General features: G+C 41.9%; 1 protein-coding gene across 1 annotated transcript in view; it reads right to left on the bottom strand.

The window, feature by feature from the left end:
• Positions 1-215: 215 nt before the first annotated feature.
• Positions 216-15,435, bottom strand: part of Anxa3 (annexin A3) — a 48,368-nt gene continuing 33,148 nt past the window's right edge. Inside the window, exons 10-13 of the mRNA XM_031391224.1 lie at positions 14,812-14,907; positions 11,112-11,170; positions 8,157-8,279; positions 216-692 (exon numbers count right to left, since the gene is read on the bottom strand). Coding sequence (XP_031247084.1) covers positions 633-692; positions 8,157-8,279; positions 11,112-11,170; positions 14,812-14,907 — 338 coding nt within the window. The 3' untranslated portion in view covers positions 216-632. The remainder of the gene's footprint in view (positions 693-8,156; positions 8,280-11,111; positions 11,171-14,811; positions 14,908-15,435) is intronic.

Raw genomic sequence — 15,435 nt, 5'->3', positions numbered from 1 at the left:
TCCATAGGACTCCATTCTCCTTCCCTGAGCCCGAGACTCAACCACACCAAACTGTTAGTAGACTTGCTTATATCTCCTGCACCTTCACAAGGATGACTCCAAACTATTGACCCTCCTATGTCCACCTCCTAAGTGTTGGGATTGTAGGTGTACACCACCACGCCATTTCATTATTAGCTTTTTAAACCACAGTAATCAAGTAATAGAAGCACGGAGAGCATTTATAACAAATGTATTTTGAAATATTTGTCAGCACCAGGCAACATACAGTGTTAGTAGATACTGAAAACAAATACACAAATTAAATTTACCAAAGGCAGCCATTTTTAGTATCCTGATTTATGTTTAATGGTTATGAACTATACAGATTCCTACTTCCTAAGCCAAATTGAAAATCATTAGTAGGTCTTTAATTCTAGATTGAATTTCCCTTATGAACCTCTACATCATGAATGAGATGCTCTAAAGTAAAATCGATTTCATTTTTGCCATTGCACTGAATGATGCCAATGCCTATCAGGCAGGCAGGTTCTGTCTTGCATTTGCTTGCACTTTGGAGTGCTGTATGAAAGCAGTAAGCAAAGGTGTTGAGGCAGTCCATCAGGGCAGGCAGCAGTTGGAAGCCCTCTTCTTCAATCATCTTCTCCACAGATCTTCAAGAGCACGGTTCTGTAGTCTCCAGAAGTATCTGACTGCAAAGAAGAGTACCGACAGGGGAGAGTAAACACAGCATAAATAAGGAGGGGATTAGAGGTGAATCAGACCCCACAGTGCTAGGGGAGTCACTAAGGCAGGAGATGCAAGAGCTGCATCTGTCAGTACAGCACACCTGCTATGCCAACTTTCTTTCATCCTTGAGGACAGTTGTGCCCCAGCCTAGCATGTTTTCTGTAGTTCATAATGTTCACATCCTCCTGGAGTAGTGCAACTAGAAAGATTTCAGCAATGATATGATATTACATATAGCTGCTAACAGAAACTCTATGATCTGTAGCTTAATAAAAAAATATTAACTGACATTTCTACTCGCAATTTAAGCACTTAGCATGGGGCAACTGGAGGTGTCACTCAATGGCCTATAGTGTTCTTAGCATATGAAAAGCCCCGGGTTGAATTTCCAATATAAAATGCTTAAAGGAAAAGTTTACTTTGTATTAACTACTGTAACCCAGTATAAAAGATCTATGCAACAGAGTAGGAATCTCTGTGTAACAATTACAGAGGCTAAGAAAGGTGCCCTCAAATCAGAGAGCCTAGCCCCTCACCCCTGCTGTGTCAGTTTCCTGGGAGATTCAAACATTCCATCCTGCAGGAAGCTCCCAAGGCAGAAAGGTAACCAACTCAAAATAGCTTCAAGAAGTCCCTGAAACTGACTAGACCCTTACCTCTCAGACAAGCCAAGCTGCAAAGCCTGAGACCACACCCACTGCCTGGGAGAAGGAAAAACTAGTCCAGCAGCCTGAAAGAGGCTTAGACTAGAGTCACTTGGAAGGGACCTTCTCCAATGGGTTGAGCTGCAAGCAGGATGTGCAGTGAGCTCCAGGTTCTCAGCTTTGGTGAGTTGTCACGCACACTGGGGTAGACTTTGGTATAGCTGTCTGTGAGTCATTTCAGCTCTTAGAGAGGTGTAGTGGCCCTCCAAGCCAGAAGAGAAAGGTGCTGGTTGAGAAATGATAATCATGTCAGCTGAGGAGTTAGCACACAGCTTTCACATTCTCTCTGCAAATGGCATCATTAGAGGCAGACTCAGCATTCTACCTTGGGTGCCTTAAGTCACTTTTTTTTTTTTTTTTTGCTTTCTTTTGTTTTTTGTTTCTTTGTTTTGTTTTGTTTTGTTTTTGAGACGGGTTTCTCTGTGTAGCCCTTTGTTTCTATTTCATTTAAGTGACTTAGTCTGCGATTATTTCTTATCACTTAACTTTATGTTTGGAAAAGTGTAGGTAGGGTAGATATTAAGGTCAAGTTGAGTAATGTAGAAGAGTCATTGGGTTGAGAGGCTGGACACTGTCACAGTAAGAGACACAACAAGATTAATGCACAGCCTCCTGTTGCTGCAGATGATGGAATGAACTCTTTCCTCTCTTGGCTTTCCTAAGTTTTGTATTACCACATGCAGCCTTCTTCTAAACTACTGGCAGTCAGCCACACTTTCTTTATATTTAAAAAGGAGCTTCCAGTCACTCTGAGCTGACCTGTATACTATGGTTTGGGGTTTGGCTGGTCAAGAAAATACACATCAGTGAGATGACTCATCCGGTAAAGGTGGTTGCCACCAGTTCTGGCAATCTGAGTTCAATCCCCAGAAACCACATGGTAGAAGGAGAGAACTGTTTCCCCGAGTTGTACACACACATGCACGTACATGAATAAATGAAAACATACGCAAAAAGCTTACAATAGGACCATGGTTTGCTATTGGGACTAAACAAATATTTGTCCTATCTCTTGCATCATTTCTCTAGATAGTCTATATTGTATTTTAGAAATGCTTTTTCACAAAAATGTTTTGCTAGATTAAAAACAACTTTGTGCATCATTTTCACCTCCTTCATTACATCTTATTTATTGTTTTTAAGAGACAGGTATGGAGCTGGGCATATAACCCACAACTTTCATCCCAGCATTCTGGAGGTAGTGAAAGAGTTAAATTTGAGACTTGTGCTGGCTAATGAAAAAATTACAGGTTTGAAAAAAAACACAGTGGACCAAGGCTGAATATGTCCAAATAAGCCTGGGCAGAAGCAAGCTGTTACTAACAGGTCAAAAAGATATAGAAGAGAAAGCATGCAAGGACATGTCTGGGCAGACACTGAGTAGTGGGCCATCTGGTCCTCTTAGATATGGTTTAAGGTCAGATGCTCTGTTGACTCAAATTAACACCAACCTTAAGAATTTTCCACTCTGTTCTGCGTGTAATATAGCTGATATTTGAACTAGCCAATCATGTATAGCCACACTGATTCCTTTGTTCCCCCAGACCTTTTTCCTATATAAACCCCTAACCCCTGAGCCTCGTGGTCGATTCCACTATCTCTTGCATGAGATATGTGCCGGCCCGGAGCTCTGAAAATTAAACTGCCTCATGTGTATATGTCAAGATGGTCTCTTATGATTCCTTGGGTGCACATCCTCCCGAGATTTGAGTGGGGGTCTCCCCACGGGGGTCTTTCAGTAGAGGCAAGTGGATCTCTGTAAATTTGAGGCTAGCCTGGTCTACATAGTGAGTTTCAAGACATCCAGGGCCACATAAAGAAACTTTGTCGCAAAGGGTCAGGTATGGTGGCATATGGCTGTAATCCCAGCATGCTGCAGGCAGAGGCAAGAAGATCAAGAGTGGAAGGTTACTTGTGGCTACACATACAGTTTAAGGTCAGCCTGGGCTACATGAGAGAGCCTGTCTCACCACCTCCCCGCACTCAAATAAGAAAGGAATGAAATACTTCTGCTGACCTGCTGCTAACAGTACTCCATGGCTCTCTCTCCTCTCAACTTCTTCCCGTATTTTACCCTCACATTGTATTAGTACAGACAATTGTGCCTTTATAATGGTGCTTTTCAAGTTATTACAGATCTAGTCTAGGCTCTCATCTCTTGCCACTGATGTGACTACCAACTTTATCAATCTAAGTGCCCAAGTCATGAATTCTTACTGTTTTGTATATTGTGCTCAATGACCATCCTATCCCTTTAGAGCACAAACATTTCCTAGCCTCAGCTTGCACTCTGTCTGCAGGATACAACGTCTTTGTTCACCCACCAGGAACATGCTCATCCCATGACTTCTGCTCCACCACTCAGACCTGAGAGTGCTCTCGCCCCTCAGACATTTCCACCTTCACCTTCTCTCCTCCACAGCCATTATGTGGTAGTGATGGGTAAAGCTAAACTCTAAGCTCCCTCTTCCTCACTCCACATTTTCTATGGAATTTTTACCCTTATCCAGAGATTCAGAAACATGACCATTGCAGTTTGACTATGGAATGCCCACCATAGTTTGACTGCCTGGTGCCTAAGCTGGTGGCACTGTTTAGAAAAGTTATAGCACCTTTAGGAGGTAGAGGCTTGATGGAGGAAGTATGTCAGTAGGGTGATGTTGCCTGTAATTTTAGGAAGCATTTTCCCCTTGCCTGGTCTCCTCTGCCCCAAGATCTTTCCAAGTTTGTCTATCCCAAGTTCTTTCTTTTGAATGCTTGGCTAGCTCCATACGTCCAGGCACAACAGTCTCCTTGCTAATGCCTGCTGAGCTTTCCAGATCATCTTTCCCCATAGACGCTTTTCTTGTCAGTCAGGTCCTCCTGTTATATAATATTTTAGCACTATGTCTCTCTCCCTCACATTAAAGTAGTAATTTTTGCACATATTTGTAATTTTGTAGGAGCAAAAAAATTATTTCTCCTCATAGCTTTAACCCTGAGTCTGACACAGCTTAGATGAATACAGCATAAATCCCCCAACTTTGAAACTCTGGGTGAACTCATTTCACTGTGGAATGCTTGAGTATTCCCTGAGGTAGATTTTCTAATTAAGGATTGACTTAGGCTCCTTTTCCTTTGGCCTCTTACCATTACTCTCTTTCTAGATGCATCTTATGACACAGCAGAATTCCAGAGGAGGTGTTTAGTCCCTGTTGTTGTCATGCTAAGCAGACTCAGGACCCACTGCTCTAAGAAATGTTCCTTTCCAACTGCCAAATGTCTTTTTTGTATCAGCTCCCATATGCCTGTCTTCCATACTGCACATTTAGGACTTGGCTAGATTATGCTGTTCCAACTGCCATCTATGTTAATGCCTTCTTTAAACCTTCATCTGGAGTCTGTATTCTAGACTATGAGGTTACCCAGGTTCTCAGAGAAGTTACTCTATTGCCCTTAGAGTGCACTTTTTATTACTGACTTGGGAAGCCTAACAAAAAAAATGCAGTCTCATCTAAATTTCCATTAACATATTTATTTTAGACAGAGCCTCAACTATGTAATACAGGGTGACCTCAAACTAAAGATCCTCCTGCCTCAGCCACTCCCAAACTATGAATGTTCTAGGCGCGTGTCACTACACCTGAATCATCCTGTGAGGAAAGGGTTTTGGGGTTTTGTGTGTGTGTATGTGTGTGTGTGTGTGTGTGTGTGTGTGTGTGTGTGTGTTTTATTTACACTCTATCTTTCCTTCTTCTCACCAGTTATCATCCATGAGAGGACTGAACAGCAGTTAGCTGTCTGAATAATAGGGGAAAACAGAGTATGACAGAGTCCAAGAGTGGAATGTATGCAATGTTTCCATGTTCTAACTCCTGAGTTTCAGAAATAGCCATCTTTAAAAGGTCCCACTGGCCAGCCAGGAAACCATGAATGGGATTGCCTGACAACACACACATCAGGGAAGAAGAATGGAATCTGTATTATTTCACATCTTAAACTGGACTCTTCAGTGGTGGATTTTCCTTTTTATCAAACTACAAACAGTTTGAATGTCTCCTACTACAGTAAGTCTCTATTATGCGAACCATGGGGAGCTGGGGGACACTCTCTGCCACAACTTAATCTAATTTTCTGGTTTGCTGAGGGTGAACCAGCAGCCCTCCTGGTGTAAACCTTGCTACTGACAATTGTTGTAAGTCTGCTTTTCTGCCTCGGCAGGTACAATGTGGTTAATGTTATTGAATCTTCCTGTGATGATTGAAACTATTGTAATGTGTCAGGATCAATTCAAATAGAACTGAGTGTAGGCTGTTGGCAAAATCCATGCTAAGAGCTAGGTAGAGCCTGTTGCTCTTTTGGATCAGTTATGATTTTGACTTACCCATGCATCTTTCTCAGTCAAAGTTTAACAGAAAACAAATCTAGTTTTAAAAGCACGAAGGGATTTGGAGAGCAAATCTAGCTGACTGGCTGAAGTGAATACACTCATTCATTCCTTTAAAAACAAAATCGTCTGTGGGCCCTGAGGCTGGAATGCATCTAAGAAGGTTAGACCAATGTGTATGCCTGATTAAGGGTGTGGCTCGGGCTGCACTGTGGGTAGTAGGGAAGACTCCAGCTACTCAATGGGACACTGGAACATGGCCGAGGCCAGCCATTCCCAGGTGCCAAGGCTAAGCAATCCTCAGGAGCCAGGGCTTCAGAGTCCTAGGGGCTGGAGTAGAGCTGCCAAGAATCCAGATCAGTACCGTATACAGTGATCCCACAGCCAGCCTGGGGTGTGTACTTCCCTCCTGGCTGCTGGTTGCTATCCTCTTTGTCCTAATACTTCTGGGTGTTGGTTCTCAGAAGGTGCCAGCCTGGGCCCCAAAGCTGACTTTCCTGAGAAAGTTTATAAAGCACTCAGAGGTAGATAAGTGATGCAGCCTGTGGGGCCCTTGTGGACCCCGAATCTACCTGGGTGACTAGGATGGCTGGGAGGTCCAGTCAACCTCAGGGCCCAGACTGGTTCAGGGAACCAGACTGGATTAATTCTCTAAACCACCGGAGACCTTTGTGTGTCATCTGGGGGGTAAGGTAAAATAAAACAAAGCAAAATAAAACAAATAATAGAACCCATATAATACTGCTAGGAAGACCTGGGCTAGTTCCTTAGTATTTATTAGCTGGTTCAAATACTTCTATTTCAGCTAGGACGTTGAACCAGGTATTTTTATGGTATGGGAGACTTTTTCTGAACAATTCTATCAATTTTGCCAGTTTTACTTCCTTAATAATTCTTTATTTATTATATATATATGTGCCTGTACACTGAGACTTGGGAACAGTGGCCATAGGTTCACTCTTAAGCAGAAAGGAAGGAGTATCACACATTTTAGAAATATTCTCATGAGAATGGCAGAAACAATGGGATTAAAAAAAAAACAAGAAACAAAAAGTAACAATAATACTTATATGATATATAAATACTTGCAATGATATAAAAAAGAAAGCTAACCTGCTTTAATGTAGAAGGAGGCCTTAGATGTTAACAAAAAGCAATAGAAATCCAAAAGAAGAATGGGCCCAAAACACAGAAAGGGAAAGCACAGAAAAACAGAAATACATCAGTTATAGACCACGCCTGTTGGACTATAAAAATACAAAAGGATTGTCCATGAGTGGAGAGTAACTCTAAGGTTTTGACAAAAACACAGAAAGGAGAGCCAAATGGTTATCTTTACCAAAATTTAAAACTATTTTTTATCTGTCTCAACCATTTATTCGTCATCCCCAACAGTTGTACCTATGAAACTGGGTATGTACACTGTAGCACTATTTTGAATAGCTAAAGACTATAAACATCTGTTGATGTTATTGAAATAAAAATGAAATAATATGCAGCCATGAAAAATGAGAAGCCTACCTCATACTGTAAAGATAAACAACTGAAGATTCAGAACCCATCATCTGTGCTGTACAACAGAGGACTTCCTCCTCCTCCTCTTATTATTATTGTTGTTATTATTATTATTATTATTATTATTATTATTAATGTATCACTGCTGTGGTGGGGATTAATCTTATAGCCTTGCATATGCCAAGTAAATGTTTACTACTGATCTACATGTCTAGTTCACTAGAGGAAATTGTGAAATATGTAATTTTCTTTCCTTGCTTTTACCTTACTTATTCCTTACTTGCCACAAATGCTGAAATAATTGTTTAAAAGCACTGTAGCATAAACAACAGACAGCCAACTTACACATGCAGGTTTTTTTTTTCAAAACAAAATTATATGGCCAATAAACCTTTTTAAAGATGGCTTACTATTACATTCTTAGTATTTAAGAGCTGGAAAACAGTTGTCATTTTTAACATTTTTTTTTTTAAAGATGTATCTATTTCTAATTTCATGTGCATGGGTGTTTTGCCTATATATGTTTGTGCACCGTGTCCATGCAGTACCCACAGAGGCCAGAAGAGGGTGTCAGATCCTCTGGAACTGGAGTTACAGATGGTCGTGAGCTGCCATGTGGATGCTAGGGACCAAATCCAGGTCCCCAGGCACTCCTGAGCCATCTCTTCAGTCCCCACCTCCCACCTTTAAGGAATGTTTTGTTAGAACTGTTTTAGACCCAGAAAGCACAATGACAAGGAGAGAGAAACCTAAGTCAGCCTATCGCTATTTTAAGGACCGTGACGGAAGGATTATGAGCAGAGAAGGGGAACCATGCCTTGCTCTGTCCACAGGAGACTTACTTGGATGGCCGAGTATAGAGAGTAGCCACAGTGCTTCTTGAACTCATGTCGGATGTCCAAAAGGTCAATCTCTGATCTGGAAACCATTATTCTGTTGAGAGTGAATTCGTCTGTCCCAGCGCCCTGGGAAGAAAGGACCAGGAGAACCTCACCAGTTACTCAACGATAGTCAGATAGCCAGTTGTAAGAGATCAATGACAGTGAACAAAATATCCGGCCACAGTAACTCCTCTTCATTCATTTAACAGCAAACACTACCCTTCATTAATTAAAGAATTATGTGTTGAGCCCCTGTTATGAGCTTCACCATGCTGTGAAGAGAAGTATTCCTACTGAGCTTCTGGTTCTCAAGCAGATACAGGCTGGAAAACAGGCAGGCCACTGCAAGTAAGTCTGACGCCAAACCCTAGCACAGAGGAGCTTGGGAGAAGCTATCGGAGCTGTTAGCTGCTGGGACAGGAGAGTCAGTTTCCTCTAAAAGTCCAGTTCCTGATAAGTCGCCCACATGCCAGTGTAAGGCCACAGGTGCAAAAATATTTGGGCAGCTCAAATTGACCTTGATCAGAAAAAAAAAAAAAAAGACCCAAAGTTGGGTGAAAAGGGAAAAGGAGTGGATCTGGGAAGAGCAGGATGTGGGTGGGTGAATATGATGAAAACATGTACCAAGTTCTCAATGAAAGAATAAAATCATCAAATAAAAAGTTATTTAAAATTAGTCTGACAGATGGCAGATATTGGGTTCTACAGAGGTTAGTTTTAGCAGAGCCTGGGGAAGGCCAAAGATTTAGGAAGGTTTGTTTAGGAAAGTGATCTTTACAGTGAAGCCTAAGTCATCAGCTGGGGGTATGCTGGAATGGAGAGGCACTGGGGAAACTGAGGCAGGGGCATCAAGACACAGGTAATAGATGCTCTAGGGAAGGGGGTGGGCTTGCATAGAAAGCAAAGAATGCTATAGTAAAGGATTCTCTCTCTCTCTCTCTCTCTCTCTCTCTCTCTCTGTGTGTGTGTGTGTGTGTGTGTGTGTGTGTGTGTGTGTGTGTGTGTGTGAAGTGTATGAAAGTTTAGGATATATAAATAGTGAACAACAGCAAATGATGCATCTGGGAAATCTAGACTTCGCTGACCATGAAATGAAACTCCACCTGTATCGCAGAGTTGAGCACCGTCACAACATTTTAAACTAAGAATGCTGAGATCATATCTTATTCGTGGTTGGTTTCAAAGACCATCTGTCTGCAGTCTGAAGCACAGATTCCAGGGAGAAACAGAATGAGGACGGGGTGGGGTAAGAGAAGAGTCTCTGTGATCCACACGGGCATGTCTGCAGCTCATGGACAGTCATGGGCTCAGCAGGAGTAATGCTCACATATGGAGAGAACAGGAGCATGTGTGAGGTGTTTGTGGGTAGATGGTCAAAATGATGATGTACCATTGCAACAATAGGGAAAGAGAGTGCAAACTTTCAAGGTAGCTGTTAGGTGAATGCTGGGTCTGTCTAGTGATGTTTCCAACAAATGTCAGTTGAACATGTACTGTGTACCAGGCTTTAATCTTCTGTGCCATGCACACAGCAGGGAATAGATTCTGTCCCCGTGAAGTTTATTTTCTACTAGACAGAGATAGCAAACTATCTGATTATTTTAATGAATATTAATAAGAATGAGCAAGAAACCATAGGGCGATAGAATGCAGAGTGATGGAAGGAGAGTCAGTTGACTGTGTGACTGTATAAATGAGGGAGTGTTACATAAGGAACCATGGAGTTGTTCTGGCCTAGCTACCTTGAGAGACATGTTTTATAGGCTTTTTATAGGGTAGAGTTCATGGCTCCTGGGGCAAAATGTGCCTTCCAGTTCTTGAGAGGTCCATGCACTCCCTCAGGCACCAAAACATTCAGGCCGCTCTGTGCTTCTCTGTATGTTCCCTTGAAGTCAAGGAAACGTGGAAGTTTGACATGACAATTGGTCTTGGACATTAATCTTGTGTACCCTGTGCACCTTGCAGACATCATTGTATCCTGGCAAGGACAACTATATTGATCCTGGAAATTTCCATTATATGCTGTTTCTGACAAAGGAATAAAAAGTCCAGTTGCTCTCAATACAATTGCCACAGCCTCAGTCTTGCTGTAGATTTTCTAACAGGCCACGTTTGGTTCCTCAGGGCTATATCAGGTGACTTTGGTCCAGTAAATAAGCATGGACACATGGGTTACTTCAAGAGGACACATTTGAGCTGAGACCTGAAATGATGAAAAAAAGCCAGCCACATCTATGGTGGAGCAACACTACAGATAGGAAAACAAAGTTGCCAGTGGGAGACAGCTGTGATAACCAGGGAACTGGAATGGCGAGATGTTGGAGGTGAAGGAGGAGGCCGAGGAGGCAGAATTCAATGTCCAGAGCTGAACAAGGCCAGTTCTGGTTGGTACAACCTGTGAGATCCCTGAACACAGGAGCTAGGACTAGTGGTGGCCTGAGGTGAGAGAAATGAGAGGTTCAGTTGAACATAACTTTTACAGCCACAGGAAATGCCCACTAAAGAACTGAGGGAGCACTTTCTTGGTGCTAAGCTCAGTTGTAGTAATGAAGACTTGAGGAGAATGTGTGTCATTGAAAAGAGCATACATGTTGCTGATTAGGCTGGGTTCATGTGGAGTAAGGCTGCTTGAGAGGCCATGCATCTCAGGGGCTGTTGGAGGTGCGGCATCCCACAAATTCTACTTCCTACACAAATGAAGTGAGTGAAATTATTTAGCCAACATTTTATTAGGTTCTTCTACCCTGACTGGTGCATTTATTAGCATACTTTGAGGCATATTAGTATAAAAATTAGGTTCAGAAAGAAACTCACTGAAATAGAAAAGAAATATAACATCCCATCAATATTAAACAGTATTTTTATCCTCTCTGAAGGATGCTGTCTATGAATACGATATGAAAGTTCCAGACCAACCTTCAAAGCCTGATGAAGTCTTTTTGCCAAAAAAGCAGGAGTGTTCCTTGTACAATGAACTGTTTATTGTTAAAAAAAAAAAGGCAAAGAAATGATTAGTTTCACTTAATAGAAACTGAGTCTATTTTACTTACTACTGAATTTTATTTGCAAAGAGTAAAAAGCTGCTAATCCTGGATTTCAAAGCCCTGTAATGTCATTTTTGCACATAAATTCAAAATAGTAATTATCTTCAGCCATGGGGAAAATAAAATTATGTGCCAAAGACACTCCCACATGTCTGAGTCATCTCCATACCTCTAATACGTTGTGTACCTCGTATTATTATGTTGATAAATTCCCGGGGTTGTACCACAACTCAGTTTCAACATCTTTGCCTACCAATGAATAGGTCTTCAAAATCATTATTATGAAATGGCAAGGAAAACAGAAATAAAACCAGAAATAGGAAACTCACAAAAACATAAATAAATTAATTTTCTTTGAGCTAAAATGAAAATAGACAGGAAGAGTAAAGTCTATAGAGAACACACCTATTTGTGCAGCACCGTTGTTTTTGTGCTCTTACATTCAGGCAGGAATCTGTCTGTAGGTGAGCAGATGAATTTTATAATGGATTTGGGGGATTGGAGAAAGCCTTGATTTTTCTTATAGTGGCTCACACGCTTGGATGCATGTGGTGATTTAAATGAGAAATATCCTGCACAGACTCTGGCATCTGAACACTTGGTTCCCACCTGGTGGCACTGTTTGGGAAGGCTTAGGAGGTGTGGCTTTGCTACAGAAAGCATATCACTGGGGGTGAGCTTTGAGAGTTGAAATCCTTGAACTAATTCCAGTTCCGTCTCTCTGCTTCCTGGCTGTAGTTGAAGATGTAAGCTCTCACTTTCCTGCTCCTGCTGCCATGTTGTTCTTTCTATTTTGGACTGTTATCCGTGTAGAACCATAAGCCCAAATAAACCCTTCCCTTCATCCCTCAGTTGCCTTGGTGATGGTATTTTTTTTCTCACAGCAACAGGAAAGTAACTAATACAGCATGTAAATGACTTACGGAAAACTTAAGAAGTAAAGCGGACTGACAAGAAACCAACCATTCCTACTGCTGCTACTCAACTTTCTTGAACAAATATTAAATCTTAAGATTTGGTCAAAACCATCATGAGTCATTTCTTTTCTTTTTTTTTACTCTTCTTAAGCTTCTCATCTATGTTCTCATAACTAGACATACACATTCCTCATCCTAGTCCTTCCTTTCCCTGACCTCACCTCTTCTTCATGTTCCTAAGTATAAGGCTTGTTCTTTGTGTCTGAAATAGGGGAAGCAGCAGAGTAACTCAGTAGTAAGGAACATATATTTGCAGACAACATCGTAGGAAGTGAAACTGGAGGAGGAGCCACTTCAATTATAACCAACAGTTCACAATTGCCTATTTCTCACCATCTTTATTGTCTTGACCAAACTGTAACTTGCTGTAGGTTCCTAAACTCTGATTTGCTCCTGATCTTGAACAAGCATTAAAATTAAGACCATACCCCTTTCTCAGCTCATCTCACAAACTCAGATTTAGGAAGTGACTAAATCTACCTGAGCCTCAGGTTTACCATGTCACAAGGGGATGAACCCGCTTGTCGGGGATTGGTCCTAATGCTTTGAACCAAAATCGGGAATCTGCATGTCCAAACGCTGAAGATCCTTGTCCCCAGTTGGTCTTTGATTGATCAATAAAGAGCCAATGCCAATGGCTGGGCAGGAGACTGAGGTGTTACCTTTGGATTTGTGCTAGCTAAGAACTGAAAGGAGGGGAAGGAAAATCACAAACTTTGAAGGGAGATAGGTCAGATTTAGAGCTACAGAAGGAAAATCATCTAAAATGTAATTGAGAAGGAATGGGGTCCCCAGAAGGGCTTCCCAGAAGCGTCTTGAGTAGAAAAGACTAGGTGACTGCTCAGAAGGCAATAGGGTGTACTGGCTGGTTTTATGTCTCAACTTGACACAAGCTGGAGTTATCACAGAGAAAGGAGCCCCCCTTGAGAAAATGCCTCCATGAGATCTAGCTGTAAGGCATTTTCTCAATTAGTGATCAAGAGGGGAAGGCCCAGCCCCTTGTGGGTGGTGCCATCCCCGGGCTGGTAGTCTTGGGTTCTATAAGAAAGCAAGCTGAGCAAGCCAGGGGAAGCAAGCCAGTAAGGAACATCCCTCTACAGCCTCTGTATCAGCTCCTGCTTCCTGACCTGCTTGAGTTCCAGGCCTGACTTCCTTTGGTGATGAACAGCAGTGTGGAAGTATAAGCTAAATTAAACCCTTTCCTCCCCATCTTGCTTCTTGGTCATGATGTTTTTGCAGGAATACAAACCCTGAGTAAGACACATGGCAACAAAGACAAAATATAGAATTAGAGGGAGTTAAGTCAGGATTATTGGTGTGTGTGTGTGTGTGTGTGTGTGTGTGTGTGTGTGTGTGTGTGTATGTTTCATTTGTGAATCCAGAGGCCTTTAGAGGGTGACTGGGAGTGAGATCTGCTGTGGGCACAGAGCAGCCTAGCCAAAATTACCATTACACCTGCTTTGAAGTACTGAAAAAAGTTTAGATGAGTAGATGAGTTGACATTTGTGAAGAGTTGAGCACAGTGACCAGCATACAGAACTTGCTTAAAAATAAAACTTAAGGCACCGTAATTAGGGGTCACTCTTCAGATGTGGGAATTAGGTACCAAGAAGAGGAAGTTACCCTGAGGGATCACCTGAGGTGATCTTCGTGGAGATGGCATGAATTACTACAATGGATACTGGAAAGGACTTCCCACTGGTGAGGTGACAAAGTGTTCAAAGTCTAGGCATTCCCCAATGAAATTCTGAAGTCAATTTTACAGTGTCCCTAAGTAGAACTAGCCTAGATCCCCACCTCTCTGTGAATGTGTGTGAGGGAGAAACAGAGAGAGAGAGAGAGAGAGAGACAGAGACAGAGACAGAGACAGAGACACAGAGAGAGATAGTCAGAGACAGAGAGAGACAGAGAGACAGAGACAGAGACAGACAGACAGACAGACAGACAGACAGACACAGGCAGACAGAGAAAGACAGAGACACATGCATGCATGTGTTAACAGCAAAGTTAACATGGTTTCTCACTTTCCACTAAGGAGGTCAAGAATCCTGCCTCATCCTTTGACCTCATCTTTCTTTTGAGGTACTTTCTTAGTGCCTAGAAGAGCAAACTGTGAGACCTCATTGCCTGCATAACAGCATTGCCGACCACTCATTCATTTATGGGTTTATATGGGGATGGATTCAGCTTGAATCCCACCTGATCAATCACTCAACAAAAGAGGAAGAGATCTACAGCTCTGATTGGCTCCAATTCGAGAGGCCATTTGACATCTTCCAGAGATAACAAAGTACAGTGGAATACCAAATTGATTAAGACTCAGTTTCAACATGGTTCAATAGAAATGCCAGTAGACTGTAATATTTCAGCTCTTAAAGAGAGTATAATCTAAACACAATGACAAGCCAAATACACATTTAAAAGTAGATAACTCCTCTATGTATTATTTAACAATATTTGTTGAGACAGCTGCTTGTGCCATGCTGGGGGCTGCAGGAACACAGAGATGGATTAGTCCAGATTCTTATAATTAGCTCACCTTGACATGGACTTAGAAGTACAAACAGTTCCATTTATTAACACTCAAGTGCTTACCTATGGCCAGCAGCAGGTCTTCAAAATGCCCAGATAATTCTCCTTTAATGCTGTCCTCAATGTCCTTCTGGCTAATATTTCTGTACTCATCAAATGCTAAAAAATAGCACCATAAAAATACTTAAAGCATCCCAGAGGGCCACACTCGAATATACTTCATGCTTAAAAATGTAAGATGTAGCAGATCAATGAGCAAGCTCAGAACCTCAGCAGCCATCAAAAGTTGAACACAATGAAGACTGAACTCCTTAGGCCATTTCTTCAGTGTTCTCCCTTCCCCCCTTCCCAGCTTGAAGCAGTTAAAAGAACTTGAAATGTTCTGTGACAAATAACTTATCTATTGTAAAATTATAGCAGTTCTAGGAAGCCATGCTGTGCTAGGTGGTCAGAAGTCCTTTACCTGCTGTAGAATGTGAACTGGGAAGATTTCTTAAAACATTTTTAATATTGATTTTATGTAGAGTATGTGTGTATGTGTGCATGTGCAAAGGTCAGAAGACAACTCAGAGGAGGTAGTTTTCTCCTTCTACCACATGCGTTCTTAGGACTAAACTTAGATGGTGAGGCTTGGTGGCAAGTGCCATGACCTGATAAGCCACATTACTAGCCCTGTCTAGGAGGGTT

Source organism: Mastomys coucha, unplaced genomic scaffold (assembly GCF_008632895.1).
Source record: "Mastomys coucha isolate ucsf_1 unplaced genomic scaffold, UCSF_Mcou_1 pScaffold22, whole genome shotgun sequence".
NCBI lineage: Eukaryota > Metazoa > Chordata > Mammalia > Rodentia > Muridae > Mastomys > Mastomys coucha.
This window is presented reverse-complemented; position numbering and strand designations above follow the sequence as displayed.